The sequence below is a fragment of the Lutjanus erythropterus genome, chromosome 8 (genome assembly GCF_056507025.1).
Source record: "Lutjanus erythropterus isolate fLutEry1 chromosome 8, fLutEry1.hap2, whole genome shotgun sequence".
Lineage (NCBI taxonomy): Eukaryota > Metazoa > Chordata > Actinopteri > Lutjaniformes > Lutjanidae > Lutjanus > Lutjanus erythropterus.
In genome coordinates, this window is record NC_139324.1 from 3543146 (window position 1) to 3560859 (window position 17714).

The window sequence follows — 17714 nt, forward strand, 5'->3', positions numbered from 1 at the left end:
AACACAAAAAACATTTTGTTCGCGCTTCATTCATTATTTTTTCATAAACACTTGAGTGTTGGTTGGTTGTATCACCACTTTTTTTAGGCACAAAAACAGAAAACTGTGTTTTTGTGACAGACATTTTTAAGCAGAATATCAATTTCATTTTATTTCATTTTTTTGGGTTTTTATCACTTTATAATATGTGTGTCACATCACTGTCACTGGTGTGGCTAATGTTAGCTGTGTGTATGCACAAAAATTTGCAACCCTAGTCAAGACTGACAGGTCTTGTGAGATTTAGTGAGTTTTCAACCTCACTGATTGAAAGAGAAAAGCTAGTTAGCTTTAGCATGCTAACTATATTAATCAACTTACTGTTCTTTATGTAACTTAAAATTCTGAATGAAGCTGGATGTTGTTTGGTTGCCGTCCGTATTTTTTGACCTGGACATTTTGCATACTGCAATTTGTTTTTAGCTGACCACCATGTAGTTTTGCCCCATGTAGTTTGATATAATTTTTGGCATCTGGCCAAGTTAGTTCTTCATGGTTCTCTCTGCAATTTGATTGGATGCATTTGGATTGGCTCAGGTATTTGGCCTGGGGATTGTCATGAAATAAGTGTTGACTTGCTGAAAATGTGGGAATGTGTGTTAATGTTAGCTTATTCAGGAAATGAAGGGAAAGAACTGATTCATGGCACACTTTTTATTAAACCTTTGAGCTTGGGGGAAAGTAACAAGTATTTTTTAAGCCTCTTAGTTCAAGTGGAGTCATGAGTCATTGGTGTTAAAGTACAGGTTGGGTTGCAGGTCTTCTTTGATTCTGTCAACTCGAAGTCATCAAACTTGTGACTCAAGTCTGACTCAAGTCCAAGTCATGTGACCAGAGTCCACACCTTTGTTGCTGTCATTGTAAACTGAATGTTGAACATTTTATTTTTTGGCTTGAAGTCGGACAAGAAAGATAAAAAATTGTCAATATTTTCTGATTTCATTCACAAAAAGATAATAAGAATAACTGTTAACAGTAGTCCAAAATTAAACAAGTGATGTCACATTAAAGCTCTGGGTAGCAAAAATGGCAAACAGCCACAGAGAAGAGAGCAACCTCTGGACTATAAGAAAAAAGAATATCACCTCGTCTACCCCAGCGCTGTGGTTGTCGCAGCACTTTGCTGCACAAACAGTGGAGAAATTCAGCTCACTGTTATTGCACTTTACACCGCAGGGCCACCGTACACTAAAGCTGAGCACACATTAATAGAGATTATACATGCTGTTTAAAGCTTATTTAAAAAATAATGCCGCTCTGTCAGAAAGAAAATTAACAATATAGTAAATAGTACATGATGGCACACGTTACACAAACATAATTATGTCATCAGCTCACAACATGAAACAGAGCAGCATGTGTCAAATACTCAGTTCCTCCATCATCACTTGCTTCATTTTAGCTGCATGCTCTCACATTTTCAGACCACAAATATGTGACTCAGAGACTTGCCTCCTGTGCAAACTCGTCTTGCTGATTTTAATTTGTCTATTAATCATGCAAAGACAAGGGGTGGTTGTGCCCCACCACTGAGACCTCTAACCAACCGCCACAGAGACAGGAGAATGCAAGAACCTGAACCACTGATTGACCAAAATTAAGAAAAGCAAACATACTTTCTCACAGTAGGTGTTTGGCCCTGCAGATCATTTTGGTTTAATGTGCCGATGTGTTGAAATATCCAACCCCAACACTTCTCCTCTTATATAATGGAGGAGAATGGAATTACACCTGTCTCGAAGCATTTAAAATTACACTTTAAAAACTCTGCAACATTTACAAAAACTATCCAAGATAATTCAAAGATCTTCATTCAGAGTGCTTCTTCTGTATCCAGTAGTTTCACGCATTTTGAATTATAACAAAACGCTTAGAACTACAAAGTTCCCTGCACCCACATTTTGTTGCACTTGCAGCAAAAAAATCTCAAAAGATGGATATCATAAAAAAAAACCGCAGCAGATAAAACCAAATATGTCCGCATGGATGGAAGCCACGAGGGGTAGATGATAAAATATGCATTCTTGTGATTTGGATGAACTGAGCCTTTAACACTTTAAGGGCTCACAGCTCTCCCACAGGCACCAAAAAGCTAGCAAGAGGACCCCATACATGAGAGAAGTGATTAGAGAAAGACAGATGAGAGGATGGAAGAAACGGCAGGCAATGTGGAGACAGCAGGAGATGCAGTTTGTAAAGAGGATTAGCAAAATACTGATGAAACAATCCAGTGCTTATTTTATTGTAAAAGAGGAATACATTAATTTGCTTTGCAAGAACAACAGGGGATTGATATTCGCGGGTCAACACAATCACCAATTCAACAGCAAAGACTTAGCCTGGTTTACCAAAAGTCCTTTAATACTAGTGAGAATCGAAAAATATGCAAAGAATGCAGTATCTTTGCCCAAATCTAATAATACAGTTGACACACCAGTGCCTGGGCTTTGCTACTTATCTGTACAGCATTATTCAGCCCCGCCTCAAGACTGTTCCACCTAGTCCCGCCCTTCTGTGACTGACTAGTTCTTGTTGTCTCGATGACATGTCCATTTGATTGCCAGAAGGCCTTTCTAATGTTATGAGAGGATCAATTTTAAACATAAACCATGATTCTTCCGTAAACCTACCCAAGTAGTTGTTGTGCCTAAACACAACCAAGCAGTTTTTATGACTAAACCTAACCAAGTATTTTTCTCGCCTAAACCTGACCAAGCACTTTACTTGTCTAAACTACCGTTGGGTGATATGTTAAAAATTTCCAATGATCAGCCCATCCATCAGCGATTGGCGACATTGTTGTCCCCCCTCCCACCTCCTCCCGTCCTCTCCAGTCTCAGCTGGGAGATGTGCACAAGCGGCGAATTCACTATGTTATGCATGCTGCGTATGTTAACTACATCCACCAGACAAAATAAAGTGTCTAGAAATTACATGTTCTCACACTTAATTTTCATTTTGAACGGAGAAATACAACCACTCACCTTATGAATTCAAGTTTCTCTCTTTTACCAAACTAAGACAACCTTAATTGGCTCATTAACGCCTCGGAAAACACACTTATTTCAAACTCAACAGAAAAATGTGAATTCACATATTATAGCATTATTATGCATTTGTTACTAATTATACTAATTAAGGTCCCATTCCATTTGGTGTAGCAGAGCCTCTCCACTAAACCAACATGCACAATAGCACCACCCTATTATTGGTAACACCTGTTTACTTTACAATATGGCTACTATGAAAAGGCCTATTGGCAACCAATTAAAAGATGTCTGTGACCCAGTATGGATCTCAGCCATAAGTCTGGAAAATTACTCTAATTGTTGAGGAGATTAGCTTAAATTTTCAGAATGCAAGGGAGGAACATGCATTTTCATAAAGCAATATCATAAGTATCAAACTACCTTGGGGTAAATGGGGTTATGAACAAATCAAACTGCAAAACTTTTACTGTGAGACTGGCTTATATTTAAAAAATTGCCTATTCATTCACCTTTAGTCTTTAGCTGTGACTTCAAAATAAAGTGAAGGGCCCTCTACCGAGTCAGTTGCTCCAGCTGACTTTGTACAGTCTGATAAGTAACCCTGAGATCGGCTTGGCGTTTTACGTTCTGTCAGCTTAGTCACAGATGAATGCTTATCATCATGTTTGTCGGGGTCCCTGCTGCTACAGCTTCCCCTGCATCAGGAAAATAAATTCACCGTTATTCAAAAATCTCAGTCCCAGTCCGTTCACATGGCCCTGGATAAAAGGATGATAAATGAATGCAAATATATGGAATGGGGTCTGCTTCAGAAGCTGGTGTCAGTAGCACCTGGGCCTGTGTGAATTTTTGTGTGTATCTGTGTAATCGCAGGTATTTCATTATTTTACATTCTATCATATAAGCCTATTTGTGTGGATGCAGAGCTATTTGTGTGGCGTGAAAGAAAGAATCAGCAAGGGGAGGGTGGTGGGAGCGGATGCTTTCAGTCATGTTCCAGCAGTGTGCTGGGGAGAGTTTGCGGCTTATGTGTGTGTGTGTGTGTGTGTGTGTTTTTGAAAGGTGTATGTGTGTGTGTGTTTGTGTGTGTGTGTGTACCAAAGCATTTTCACAGGTTGTTGTTTAGTGCAAAATGAAGGACACGCTGCCCTTCCACACACTGCCATCATCATCATACGAACCCACATTAGCTCTCAACCCTCTTTGAAGTGCTGCGAGCTTCAGCAGTCCGGCCATCACAACCCAAACATTAGACGGCTTCCGGCAGTGAAAAGCGGGAGAGCAATTTGAGGTCAGGCATTACAACGAATAGTAGCCACATCAAACAACCAGCAGGGAGCATATTGAAGACCAAATGTGCTGCCAACATTATCCTAAGTTCTTTTATATAACGTCAATAAATATGCTACGTTGACTGAATGTACATTATGATGCTGAATGTGTATGAGGATGTCAGAGGACACTGTCTGCATGTAGAGGAGGAGTGACTATAAGCCACAACTGTGTAAATTAATGTTATGAAATGATGCTCCCCCAGTCTGAGTAGCCATAAGGGTCCGACTGATGTAAATATACTCATCTGCTCGTGTCCATGGGGTTCCACTGCCAATGTCTGCATGCATGAGGACCATATGTACCTTATGTTAACATATCCGTGTAAGCAGGCTATTACCTGATCAGCAGGACTGTGTACTGGCAAGAACTTGGTGACACAACATGAATCAAAATGCAGAGGTTATGATTCAATATATTTCAATATCTTGTGATCCTGTAAGATGGGTGATATTTTCCTATTTTTTAAATCTAATTTCAAATCAAAAATGCAGATTTTTCCCTGGCCTGTAGCACCGTGTATCCGTCGAATAAATGGCACCCGGCTTCTGGTGCTCAAAGCACCAAAAAGACACATTTGAATAATTCAAAATCAGTGTCTGTTTCCAAAATTCAGGACCCAGTTACACAAGGTAATCCACACACCTTATTGTGAGCAGTTTCATGTTGGAACTACTGTCTTTGTTGTAGAAAATAAAGCAGTTCTGGTAGAGTCTACTGCAGAAAAAAAGTAGTTCCTACATGAAACTGCTCAAGGTCTGTGGATTATCTTGAGTAATCAGGTTATGATTTCTGTACAGAATGTATTTTCTTTGGTGCTTTGAGCTCCACAAGCCAGAGCCATCTAGTTCCATTATATTTAAGAGAACCCAGAGAATAGAAAATGTTCAAAATAAGATCTCGCCTAGATTGTGTCTAGGCATAAATGAGCACAAATTAAGACCATATGAGACTTTGATCATTTTTTTCATGCTTCTTAAATTCAGCTTGCAAAATAGTCTCAGCCCAAAACTAATTTGAGCCCAAATGAAGATCTTAAAATGTTCTTTTTTCATGTCACTGCACTGATCTTATATTTGTCTTAAATAATCATCTCTTCAGACAACAGCGTGATCTAAAAGAAAACTTGGGGCACGACCTTTCTGTGCGGAGTTTGAATGTTCTCCTCGTGTCTACGTGCGTTCTCTCTGGGTACTCCGGCTTCCTCCCACAGTCCAAAGACATGCAGTATAATAGGTTCATTGATAACTCTAAATTGCCCATAGGGGTAAATGTGAGTGTGAGTGGTTGTTTGTCTCTATGTGTCAGCCATAAGATGAACTGGTGACTTGTCCAGGGTGAACCCCGCCTCCCACCCCAGCTGGCATAGGTACCAGCTCCCCTGCAACCCGTCAGGATGAGCGGTTACCGACAATGGATGGATGGATGGATGCTCCATACGGTCGTCAAGGAGAAACCTGAGAGTCAGCAAAAGAGCGCCTACTTCTGTTTTGTTTTGCTCCTTACTTTAGTGAGCTCAGAATAAGAATCTCATTTATTTCTCATAAGACAAAGAAAAGACAACTGTGAGAGACACAATTTTCCTCTGGGAAGCAATAATTTCTATGACTAATATCTCCAAAACTCTGCAACTCACACCAAAGCAATCTTGATGGATAAAAAGCACTATAGGTAAGAGAAAAAACATGTATTTTTTGATCTGGGGGTGAACTGTCCCTTTAATGTAGTATAAACAGAACAGTCCACTGTCCAGTCTGCTGTTTACATCCATGGGCACAATTTAGCTGTTAATTCCAGTGAGCTTAGTTATGTCTGGATACTAACATCTCCATCATGGACATTAGAAATGTCCTCTGAAGCTAAGTGACAGCACAGTACCACCTCCACGGTTATAATTAAGTCAGCTAAAAGCACCTAGTTAAAGTTAGAGAGAGATCATGGCCGTGGTTAAAAGAAACCAGCGTGGACAGTTGGCAGGAGACGGAACACGAAGTCAGACGACCACCCACACAAAAACGTCCTCTTCTGCAGAACACTGTTATGGTACTTCTTCTTCTTTGCTGCTGAGAGACAGCATACATTATATCCACGCTGACACGAGGTCACTTGTCAGAAAAAAAAAAAAAACGTACACGTAGGTTGTTCTGAGCATTTGAGTAGATGACAAAGCTGTTGTTTTTCTGTTGAGGCCACTCTCAGATGTAATACTGCCGGGTGGCCGTGATGAACCAATATTTTCATTTTGCATCTCTGTATAATGTGCATTAAGACTGCCACTCTTCCATCTGTGCTGGATTTATACAATATTGGTGAGCAAAACTTACAATTAATTTTTGTGACCGCAATCACCATTTATTTACACACACAGACACAGAGAGACGACACTGTGATGTTTAACAGTATTTGAAGCAGTGTTAGATGAAATCTTTGTAGCAGTTGTGTTTTTCAAAATAGCCAGAAGGAAGAGACATAAAATTCTCTGACTTATGCTGATTTTATTGCCTTTTCATTTAAATTTAAGTACCTTTTAAATGCTTTCCTGCACTCTCATATTGTGGTGGATTTTTTTTTCGCGTATTTCATTTTGAATGTTTGTGAAGGCTCATTCTTAAAGCCTGCAGTCAGAGCAATTATTGCTTTTTTCATTGCATTTTTTTTTTTTTTTATTTTACATTTACATTGCAGTTTTATTAGGGTGGTGGAATGCACCTGAGCTATTGTGAATTACTTGGACTGAAAAAGTCACTTGAAAGACTACATAAAAAAAATATGGTACACATGGTACATATACTATAATCTCCTGATGTTTCAGGGAACATTCGGATTGATGTGCTTGACTCCGCATCACAAACATGCCAGCAACCACCAAGACGATTGTGTCTTCTGCACACATCATAATTATGGCTGCAACTAACAATCATTTTCATTATCGGAGGCCCGGTCCCAGAACAGAAATGACTGGAGGTACATCTGAAATTAGTGGGGGTGCACGAGTATCTGCAGTGTGGGCCGATGACAATGATGAAAAATAGTAGGTGTTACAGGTCCGATTATGGTCCCTGATGAACAGATTATGCTGCAACACAGCTTGATTAAAGTTGTATCGTTCCTTTTCGGCAACAGTTTCCTTTTGAGTCAGAACAGCACTAATGACATGTTGATAAATCTGCGGCCTCTGAGACGTGCCGTGCCAGAGTTACGCAGGACTGATTACCAGCTCATGTTTCATGGTTGAAACGCACTGAAGTGCAAACGCTATGGTGTAACATTAATTACTACGTGACCTTATTAGGAGGTGAGATGCATTAGAGTGATTGCTAAAGTAGCATTGTTCTGAATTAATCAACACCAAATCAATTTCTTAATTTTTTCATTTGTATCATTAATAGTTTTCCATCTGTGTTGTGACTCTGAACTCTGACTTTTCCTGAAGTAAAGCCTTCTGTGTTTAACTGTGACCGACAAAGCTGTTTCAGAGCTGACACCAGTGATGTGACTGTTTTTCGATTTAATGATCATCACCATACCCGCTGATCTACATTCACTTTCACCGCTGCTGCACATGAATGAACCATTGCCCATGCACCCTGATACTCACGAATGGACGTGTACACGGACAGCTACAGACACCACAGATGTATGACCTAACAACTTGCATTTAGCATTTATTATTCAGATTCCAACTACGGAGGCAAAATATTAAACTGATCCTGCATTATCAATTAATCTGATGATAATTTTCATTCATTTATTGCTTCTTTTGTCCAGCCAACATTTCAAAACCAAAAGACTATTCTTGTCCTATGATAAATAACACCTATGATAAATAACAAAAAAAAGCAAAATACCTTTTCTTTTTTTTTTGCTTGAAAATGACTGAAATAAATAAGCGATTACTGTTATGTCAAAAAATGTCACAGTTAGTGTTTCCAAGTGCCCAAGACAGTGTTCTCAAATGTCTACAACCCAAAGATATTCAGTTTACAGCCAGAGAGGAGTAAAGAAACCAGAAAAATTCACATCTAAGAAACTGAAATCAGAATTTGCACCTTTTTTTGCACACCCAAACAATTAATCTATTATTAAAATTGCTGGTGATTAATTTAGTATTCAATTAATTGTTGCAGCTCTGTTGGTAACTAATTTTCTTTTGATTGATTGACTAATCTTTGCAACTCTAATTATGATGCTTTTTGTTTCTTTTGGGGGGGGGGGGTTGCCTTTATTAGACAGCCACAGCTGAAGGTGACACTGGGACAGGGGCCCAGTCAAACCGGTGGCTGCTACAGAGGACTGATAGACTCAGTACATGGGACGCATGCTCTACGAACTGTGCTACAGGAGGACCCCTCTACAATTCTTTGTACAAAAACACACATTTTGACAATCATAAACTGTCCAAAGAATATTGAAACTTAACAAGCTGGGTGCCCTCTACCTCCACAGTAAGCATCCTCCCTACAGGCCTGTGGCCAGAAACAGGGCTGGATAAACAAACAGCATGACCATGACCCAGTGAAAGCCCTGAAATGGCAGAAACATAATCACTACATAAAATTGCGTGTGTTTGTCTTGTTTATTCTGCAAAATATTCCAAACAAGACAAACCTGAGGTCAGCCACCAGACTGCAGGCTATGATTCTGGTGCCACATGTTCTGACCATACTTCATCAGACTTTATTCAACCACAGTGTATCAGATCCACTCAGTTGGAATTAGTTTATCAGTGCCGACCACAGAAAAAGAATTTGGCTGAACTTTCTTGTACTTAGTTTATTGACACGTGCGCTGCCTCCGTCCCATCTGGAAGCGCTTTCTGACCCAGGCCAGCGGTCAGCAGCGTTGAGCTGTAAGTAACCCTGGGATAAATGACCCACCACATTACTTACATCTGCTGGGTTAACACCTGTCCCCCATTCATCTGCAACATCTTCCGCAGGAGTCTCCATAAACCTTGGAAGCTTTTACAAATATTCCGCTCACAATCTGCTGCAATGTAACATCTAATGTGTACACAAATCCCCAAACTACACACAGAGCTGTCCAACTCCCAGCCCTCAAACAATGTGCTTTCACACATTTTATTGCGTGCGTTTATTTATTGCTTTGTTGTGCCTTTTGCCAATGATTTTCCCTCCAAATTCATGCAATGCCTTTTAATTTTTCTGCTGTTGGCCATTTTGAGTTACTGTTGGCAAACTGTCATATTAATTCCCTTGCTTGTATAAACAAATTTTAATGAACTGTAATTAGTATCTTTATGGGCAACTGGTGTTACAGATGTTTTGAAATGATGTTTGCGAAGGTGTGTGGGTTTTTTGTTTTTAATTATTTTTTGCATAAGATTTAAAAGTCCATAATTCCAATTAATACATGGTTTATAAATGATCATGTGAAATATGGACAATAAAAGACATTACTGTTACTGTTTTAAGGCCCAGGAACAGCTGTAAACCTCAGAAAAGGCTGGATTTCTTAAGGGAACTGAAGAGACCAAAATCAAGCTGTACAATGCTGTATGAGAAATACATCCTCTCGTATCCTTGTATTCTTGCTTACATGCATTAACATACATAATGTAGGCACTAACGTTCCTTACGAGACGCAGTGATCCATCTTAAACTATTAATCGTTCATTACATTAATTGCCAACTTTTTTGATAATCAATCTATCCATCTGAGTAATATTTTTAGGAAAAAAGTAAAAAATCTCCAATTCCAGCATGTTAAATTTGAATATTTTCTGTTTTCTTCACTTTGCTCTGACAGTAAACTGAATATCTTTGGTTTGTGGACAAAACAAGACATTTGAGAACTTCATCTTGGGCTTTGGGAGAATCTAACTGACATTTTATACACCAAACAACTAATTAATTAATCAAGAAAATAATCAATTGCAACCCTAGTTTCTTACATACTTATGTAAGTTACTTACATAAGCGATATTATGTATGGAAGTTACTTAAATAAAAACTTATGTACATAATGTTGTTTATGTACATTACTTAATTTATGTACAAAATGTAAATAAAAAAGAATTCATTGTTTCACATGGGATGCAAACAGCAGTCTCCTGGGTGTGTTTGTTTGACCCGTCCATCCACCTCAACTTCCTGCCTTTCCCACTCTTTATACTGCATCACATGACTTTGACAGCACATTAAAACATCATGCAGGAGGGTCACCTCCAGGAAGTTGGAGGGGTACCTACAGGGTCATTCTGTGAAGCACAGAGGCACTGACCAAGCTGATTTATTTGATGCTTTGAGAGTGAGAATTGGCTGGACAAACCACAAAAACACACAGGCCAGCACACATTCACTTACTATATAAAAATCTAAGCTAACATTAGCATAACACTGTCAAGAATACTATGGAGATATTACTGCATTAATATATCACTGTAAAAAACTATTGATATATCAAGACAGTTGCTTGCAGACATTTTATTGGACAGCTTGGTCATGGCAACTGGTTTGTTAAATATTTTGCAATGAACTTGGCAAATTTTGATCTAACTTAAAAATCCAAATTTCATAATAATCATCTATGTCTTAGAAACTTTGTCCGTAACAAAAAAGTTGGTAATAAGGGACAAGGATGAAGGAAGACAACCACGCACAGCTCTCACCTTCACTTGTCTGTACTAAGTCACATAACAAGGCAAACAAAATATACAATACACACACATGACATTAAATCATGAAACACGTTTACAATACATTTTCAACCACTTTAGCTTATTTTAAAGTTTAATGACTACCAAGTTTTTACAGCTTAAACATTACAGCATGAACAGCACGAACAGCATGTGGCTTAAATGTAACAATGGCGAGACCACGGGGACTCCTGCAGCGTCCAAGCCAGGCAAAAAGTCTTCAAAAAACAGTACAAAAACATTTTTCCTCCAGTAATATAGTGGAAACTCTAACAAACATGTTAATAAGTTTCAATTGCTTGGTGTAGGGTAATTACCTTAACTAAAGGTGAATAGTAAGCGAGAAGGATGGAGAAAGACATCCACATGCAGGTCTCACCTTCACTCCCCTGTACTGAGTGAGGGAGAGGAGTGCGATCCCCCTACAGGAGCCTCAAGGCATTACCAAAAGATTAACGAATAATCAACCCACACAGGCAAAGACATTGTTATCTGTGTTCCTTTTTTGTATCACTGGCTGCCTAAACGGTGTTTAAATGGTGACCAGTACCTATACACACATACTTTACCTAATGTGAAATTACAAGTTCTTAAATAGAATATCATAATACCTATAATAAGAAATGAATTACTCTTTATAACAAACTACTTGTCACATTGGCAGTCGGATACTTCTCTGATTCTTGTATTTAAACTGTATTCATTTAGGTTTCTATGCAGAAAAAGATACCATTCTGTACCAAAATACTGTACAGCAGAAAATCACAGCTGCATGTACACTTTGTGTGTTATGAGAAACAATTCCAGTGACTCCCAACCTCTGAGAGTCTATTACAAAGCACCATTACAGAAAGCAATGAAATGTGCCATTTACCCTTTGGTGGACAGTTTTAGTTGAAGTGTTTCACAGTGCCACGAGCGAACATATTTTTAGAATGGACGACCCTTTTGGGAATCAGCACCGTGACCTGACATTAACAAAAACCAAACCGGCGACAATAGCTTTTCCCAGCAGCTACTGCGAGATGAATTACAAAGAGATGTTATGTGATTAGTCAGGGTATGTTGTTAGCTGACAAAAAAAAAAAAACAACAAAAAAAAAAACACAGGCAACTCATTTTCAGGTACGAGAGCGCATGTTGCTTTGTAGCAGTTTGACTCCGGTTAGTGAGTGCAAGTCTTTGCTCTTTCAAGAGTCAGTGTGAGGCGAATCTAATGCATCTTGGCAATGAATAGTGTCCATTGATTCCACCACAGCGAACTCACTTCCTCTTCACAGAGCCCCTTGCATGTCTCTTCCTCAGGTTTTTTTTTTTTTTTATGTGTGTGCGTGAGATCGTGTGTGCAACCAGCCATAGATTCTGTTAGAACAAAGAAAACCAATCTGAGATGAGAATTTATACAACTTTCATGTGTCCTCTGACAGTCCTGAATGGACTGCCAAAGGGAGAAAAATCTCAGACCTTTTTATTTGACACTGATTGGGAGTGACTGATTATTCCAGGGCATGGCAACAATTTCGAGGGCGGGAAGGTCATGTTTACGTTGACTGATGATATAAAGCCAACCAGGACCCGTTCGCACGAGCAAACAGAAGATGCATAGCTGAGTTTGACCTCAGACCCGAGGTATTAAGCCAGAAATTGTGGTATGACCTGCTCTTTTCTGAGAGCACGGAGAGCGCCTCGATGCACAGCGACGGCGGTATCAGTGTGAGATCTCCCGAAGAGGAATGGAGCTGTAATGTCATTTATCTGCAGGCCTCTGTTAACGTTTGCTCCAAGGGAAGTACGAAATTGAGATAAAAGCTGGTGACCAATCGAGTGTCAGCCTGCCTAGTGCCTGCCTGCGCTGATGACGCGCTGATAAAAGCGACGGATGAGAACACATGCTACGTCTTCTGATCTCAGTGGCTTCATTTATCTATGGGGCCCTGCATAGCATATTAGTCGGCAGAGCTCGCAAACGTTACACCAAAATCAATACTCAGCTGGCTGGTTCGCTCCTTTTTTATTATGGGTCTGGTCGTAAAGTTAAGTATGAGTCATTATCAAGAACGGCATAATTTCCCAGATTTATGCCATTAACGAGGGCCTTTCAGTCTTTGGTCTCATCACTGGCAGTCTTGTTTATGAATGCGGAGAGCGTACAGTGGTCCAGGATGGTGACATGGGGTTTTCACGGGGAGCTATAAACTCTGCTGCTCAGGCTGTTCAACCACCTCCCCTCGGGGCTAATATTGTCCAATCAAGACAATGGATTTCGATCCAGTTGATTATATATATATATATATATACACAACTCTTTAAAATACTGTTTCCCCCTAGAAGTATATTACCTGTCAACTCAACATATGTTTCCAGTAACATATTTTATTAACATAAGCTGTGCCTGACGTTTTATAGATCTACAGTTAGTATTTTTTTCTTCAAAAGCTCTTTTAAGTTCTGTGAGTCACCCTATGTGAGCACTACAGGAAAGATGATTGAAATTCTTGCCAAATCTTGTACAACCGTTGAATATTGTAGAAACCTACAACACTTCAGTTGTCCTTTGACTGACCTTTTGCTAAGCCGCCACACTGTAAAAACAAAAAAAGTGAAAATACTGATAACATGATCATTTTTGTCATGATAATTGTCATTAATCTCTACACTGCCGGTGCACTGTAAAAAAAATGTTTGGACAATTCTAAGTTTCAAGGCAACATACTTTTATTTGTATGTTTGTTTATTTTTTGATTTATGAGTTTTGAATCCAACTTAAATTCTTAAGTTTTGAACAAGTTTTACCAAGTGCTAATCTTTTCTTCTTTAGATTGACTTGGATCTGTGAGTTTTAGAAACCACTCAAAATTTGTATTTTAAAAGATACTGAGTAAACTCACTTAAGTGAAACTAAATAAACCCATTTAATTTCCAGGCACACAAATAACGATGAATAAGGTTCACAGCTTTCCATATTTTTAGTTGCTAAAACTTAAAATTTCAAGTTTATCTAAAGAAGAAAAGTAAATTATCTCAACTAAAGATTAGAGATCAGTAAAACCTCTTTTTTTTAAGTTTATTTCAAACTGAAGAGTTTGTTTTTTTCTCCACTGCCTCAGCAGTTTATAGATGAAACAGAATAAAAAAAAATCATCACAATTATCATGATCAAAATTGTCTAGGCTATCAGTGTTATCAGTATAGTTCTTAAAAGTGTGGTAGTCAAACATGTCTATCACAATAATTAAAAGTTTAAAGGGTAATACTGATTTCACTGTGTGAAACGGATTATCGTTTCAGTCCTACAGTAGTTATTGTTGCTATAGCTATAGCTTTCTGTGAAATATGCAGTTTATGCAACGCATCCTGACACCCAAACAACACAATAGGTTATTTGCCACTGACTTCCAAAACCACAGATACAACCAGCGACAGGCATACTGGACACGTGGTGTAAGTCACATGACGTTAAACATGTGGTTAACATTGTGATTTGGTTAGGTTTGGGAAAAGATCACTTTTTGGGTTAAAATAAGTATGTTACATAGGTCACATGATGAAACTGATGTAACCAAAGTCACATACGTAACGAGACATGAGTAACTTAAAACTGGAAATCAGTCAAACCCCAGTCTCCTGGCTGACAGTCACCTCAACCTCCTTCCTACATGGACTTTCATAATTACTACAGCCACTAGAGTTCACCACCTAAGTGCAAATATGGGTCATAAAAAGCTGTACACGCAACTTTTTTCTGGTGAGGACGTGCTTAGTTATGGGTGGCAGATTTGGAACCTCTCAGTAATTTCTAAAAAAAATTGTTCCCACATTTCAGACAGAGGTGGACAAAAGCTACCTGATCAAGCTAGCATTAGCTTCATGAATTGATTGTACTCACTGTGTTTATACAGTATGTTTTCATTTTGTTCAGCATTGCAGGAGAAAAGGTTTTTAACAGGAGGACCGACAACTGTGTTAGATAAATCTAATGCGGCTAATGTTAGCCTACACTAGCATCCAGGCCTGAGTTCCAGGCATTGTGGAAATGCTTCTTAGTGGATATCCTCATCATTTTTTTATTTTTTATTTTTTTATGTATGTATTTTTTGTGGGGCTTTTATATAGAACGGCTGAAGATATGACTGGAAATTGGGGAAAGACATGCAGCAAAGGGACGTTGGCAGGTGATGAACCCATGGCCAATGCAGAGGACTCACAGCCTCAGTGTGTGGGGTGAATGCTCTACAAACTGAGCTACCAGGCCACTACGGTTCTTATTTAAACACTTGTAACCTAAAACTAGTGTAGTCCATTAATGAACCACCCTTTAAACTCCGAGCACACCATCCAGAGCTTAACTAGCCTGCTGTAATGTAACTAGCTAGTAACGGTTGCTAAGCTACGATTGGGCAATCGCTGTTCGGAGAAGGGTTTAGCAAACAGTTGATTAAGATCAAAAACACCTCAAAAGCCAAAAAATTTAAAAAATTAAAAATAGAGGAAAAGCAACAGGTGAAACAGGTCTTACCTTGAAGTCGCAAATGCATGTCACCATGTTCCCAATTCTGAGACACTCCCCATCGAACTTGCATGTGTTGGTGTCGCACAAGAACAGGTCTGTGTCCCGGTCATCAAAACCTGGAGGACCAAAGCCAACAAGAGACATCAGTGACTAAGTGGTTCTCTGTTCAGCCCTCGAGCAACTCTGACCTGAGCGCCGTTCAGGGTCGTTCATAATGAGCGTTGACCATTAGTCACGGCTCCCACAGCACGGCGCACACTTTGATCGCATACTGTGCTCTTTAAAAAAAAAAAAAAAAAAAAGACAATACTGGTGCACATTCTTGTCCTTAGCTGCCAAAATGATAAAATACATTTATAAAACACCAGTCTCTGGACTCTACTGGAGGGATGAACAAATGAACAAAAGCTTTTTCTTCATTTGGTGTTTTGATGATGGTGGTGGAGAGCGCTGTCTAATGCACCGCTTCAAAATCACCCACAGGTGTTCCACAGAGGTGACATCGGGTTACTGCAGAGGCCACAGCATATGATTCACATCATTTTGTACCCCGTACTGACGCATCTGCATTCATCATGTTTCTCCTAGCCTCCATGTTTTTCCTGTAATATTTGTTTGTGTACAACGAGGCTGACTCCCGGGGCGTTGTCCTGCAGAGGCAAACCTGGGACATGATCCGATTCAGGCTCTGTTAGGGATCTCAAATGACTCCAACAACGCATCCTGAATCAAATCAAAGAGTCACATGGGCCTGATACTGTAGACTGAGCTCGGGGCTATTAGTCTACCTGAACTGATTGCTTACAAAAAGCAACCCCATGCACATGTTCGGCTTTTGAATTTCAAAGTACATAAGTCTAAATTCAAGCTAAGACGGCGGTGGAGATTTTATTGTTAAAGCAGAAAGCATTATGATTTATACCACTGGGACCGACCCTACAGTACAGTCTAATTAATCTCAAGGTAAAAGAAGCAAAGGTGATGTTTTATTCCAAGTTTGCTGTAGATATAAATTCAAATGCCTGCTGAAAATGTTAAACTCATTATGATATGATAATGAAGATATCTGCACAGGCCACATGGGGAGCAAAACATTTCCAGTAGCATCTTCTTTTTGCAGAGGATGTTTTGGAATGAAACCATATGATTTAGGTTGTTGTGGAGAGGAAGAAACTGAGTGAAAAAACGATGATTTGATTCTAACATGAAAGGGTCTGGGTTTTGAGATGTTTTTTAGACTTTCAATTTGTCTTTACTGTGGGTATCTGGACAGCTTAGAGTAAAAATCATGCATTATTATCCATCTATAAAATCTGCCACATCATCTTTAAGAGACGCTAGAGCCTGACTGATATACTAATGCTTGTATTATCACAGCTTATCACACGTATCAGTATCTGCACAAATCTTCGGATATGCAAAACAAATTTGCAGTACTTTCATAAATGATAGGCTGCTTTGTGTTGCTTTGTAGTTAATCCCTCATTTTTCTTAAGCCAAGTTTAACATATTGTTGTTGTTATGTTGTCATTTCATATTTATAATATTTCATTTTGAGTAAAAATTACCATCATCTTTGATTATCACACAGCTGTCACATTTTAAGGATCCTTGACAAAAATCTTTGTTAATGTGTTGATGAAAAAGAAATATTAGACATGTGGTTATCAGACTTTCTTTTACAATCAAATGTGAATATTACTGTTGGCCTTTCAAGTCGATTAGTGATGCTTTTTGGTAAAAATGGGGAGCATTAGTAAGATTAAAATTAAAGGTGCAGGTAGCATTGTATGGGCCGTTGCACCCCAACGCCAGTTGTGTTGTTGGGCAGCCGCGGCCTTGTGGCCGGATTCATCCCAGTCAAAGAGGCTCTGACTTTTCACGGCCTTTGGACACCGTAGGAAGGAATTCAGTGTTACTTCCTGTCTCCACTAGGTGGCGCTATGACTGTATAAAGGAAGGAACAGCTAGACAAACTAATAAACCTAACAACAAATTAATCTATTATTAATCAAATATTAAAATAATCTCCATCTATTTTGATAATCGATTCATTGTTTTGAGTCATTTTTTAACAACAAAAAAGTCAAAATTCTCCCATTTCAGCTCCTTAAATGAGTGAATATTTTCTGGTTTAAGCTGAATATTTTTGACTTGTGGACAAAACAAGACATTTGAGAATGTC

General features: G+C 39.0%; 1 protein-coding gene across 3 annotated transcripts in view; it reads right to left on the reverse strand.

Moving 5' to 3' along the window:
- Positions 1-17714, reverse strand: part of tmeff2a (transmembrane protein with EGF-like and two follistatin-like domains 2a) — a 210073-nt gene that overhangs the window by 168104 nt on the left and 24255 nt on the right. For all 3 annotated transcript variants that reach the window (XM_084724265.1, XM_084724264.1, XM_084724262.1), the window contains exon 2: positions 15536-15645. In XM_084724265.1, the coding sequence (XP_084580391.1) occupies positions 15536-15645 (110 nt within the window). The remainder of the gene's footprint in view (positions 1-15535; positions 15646-17714) is intronic.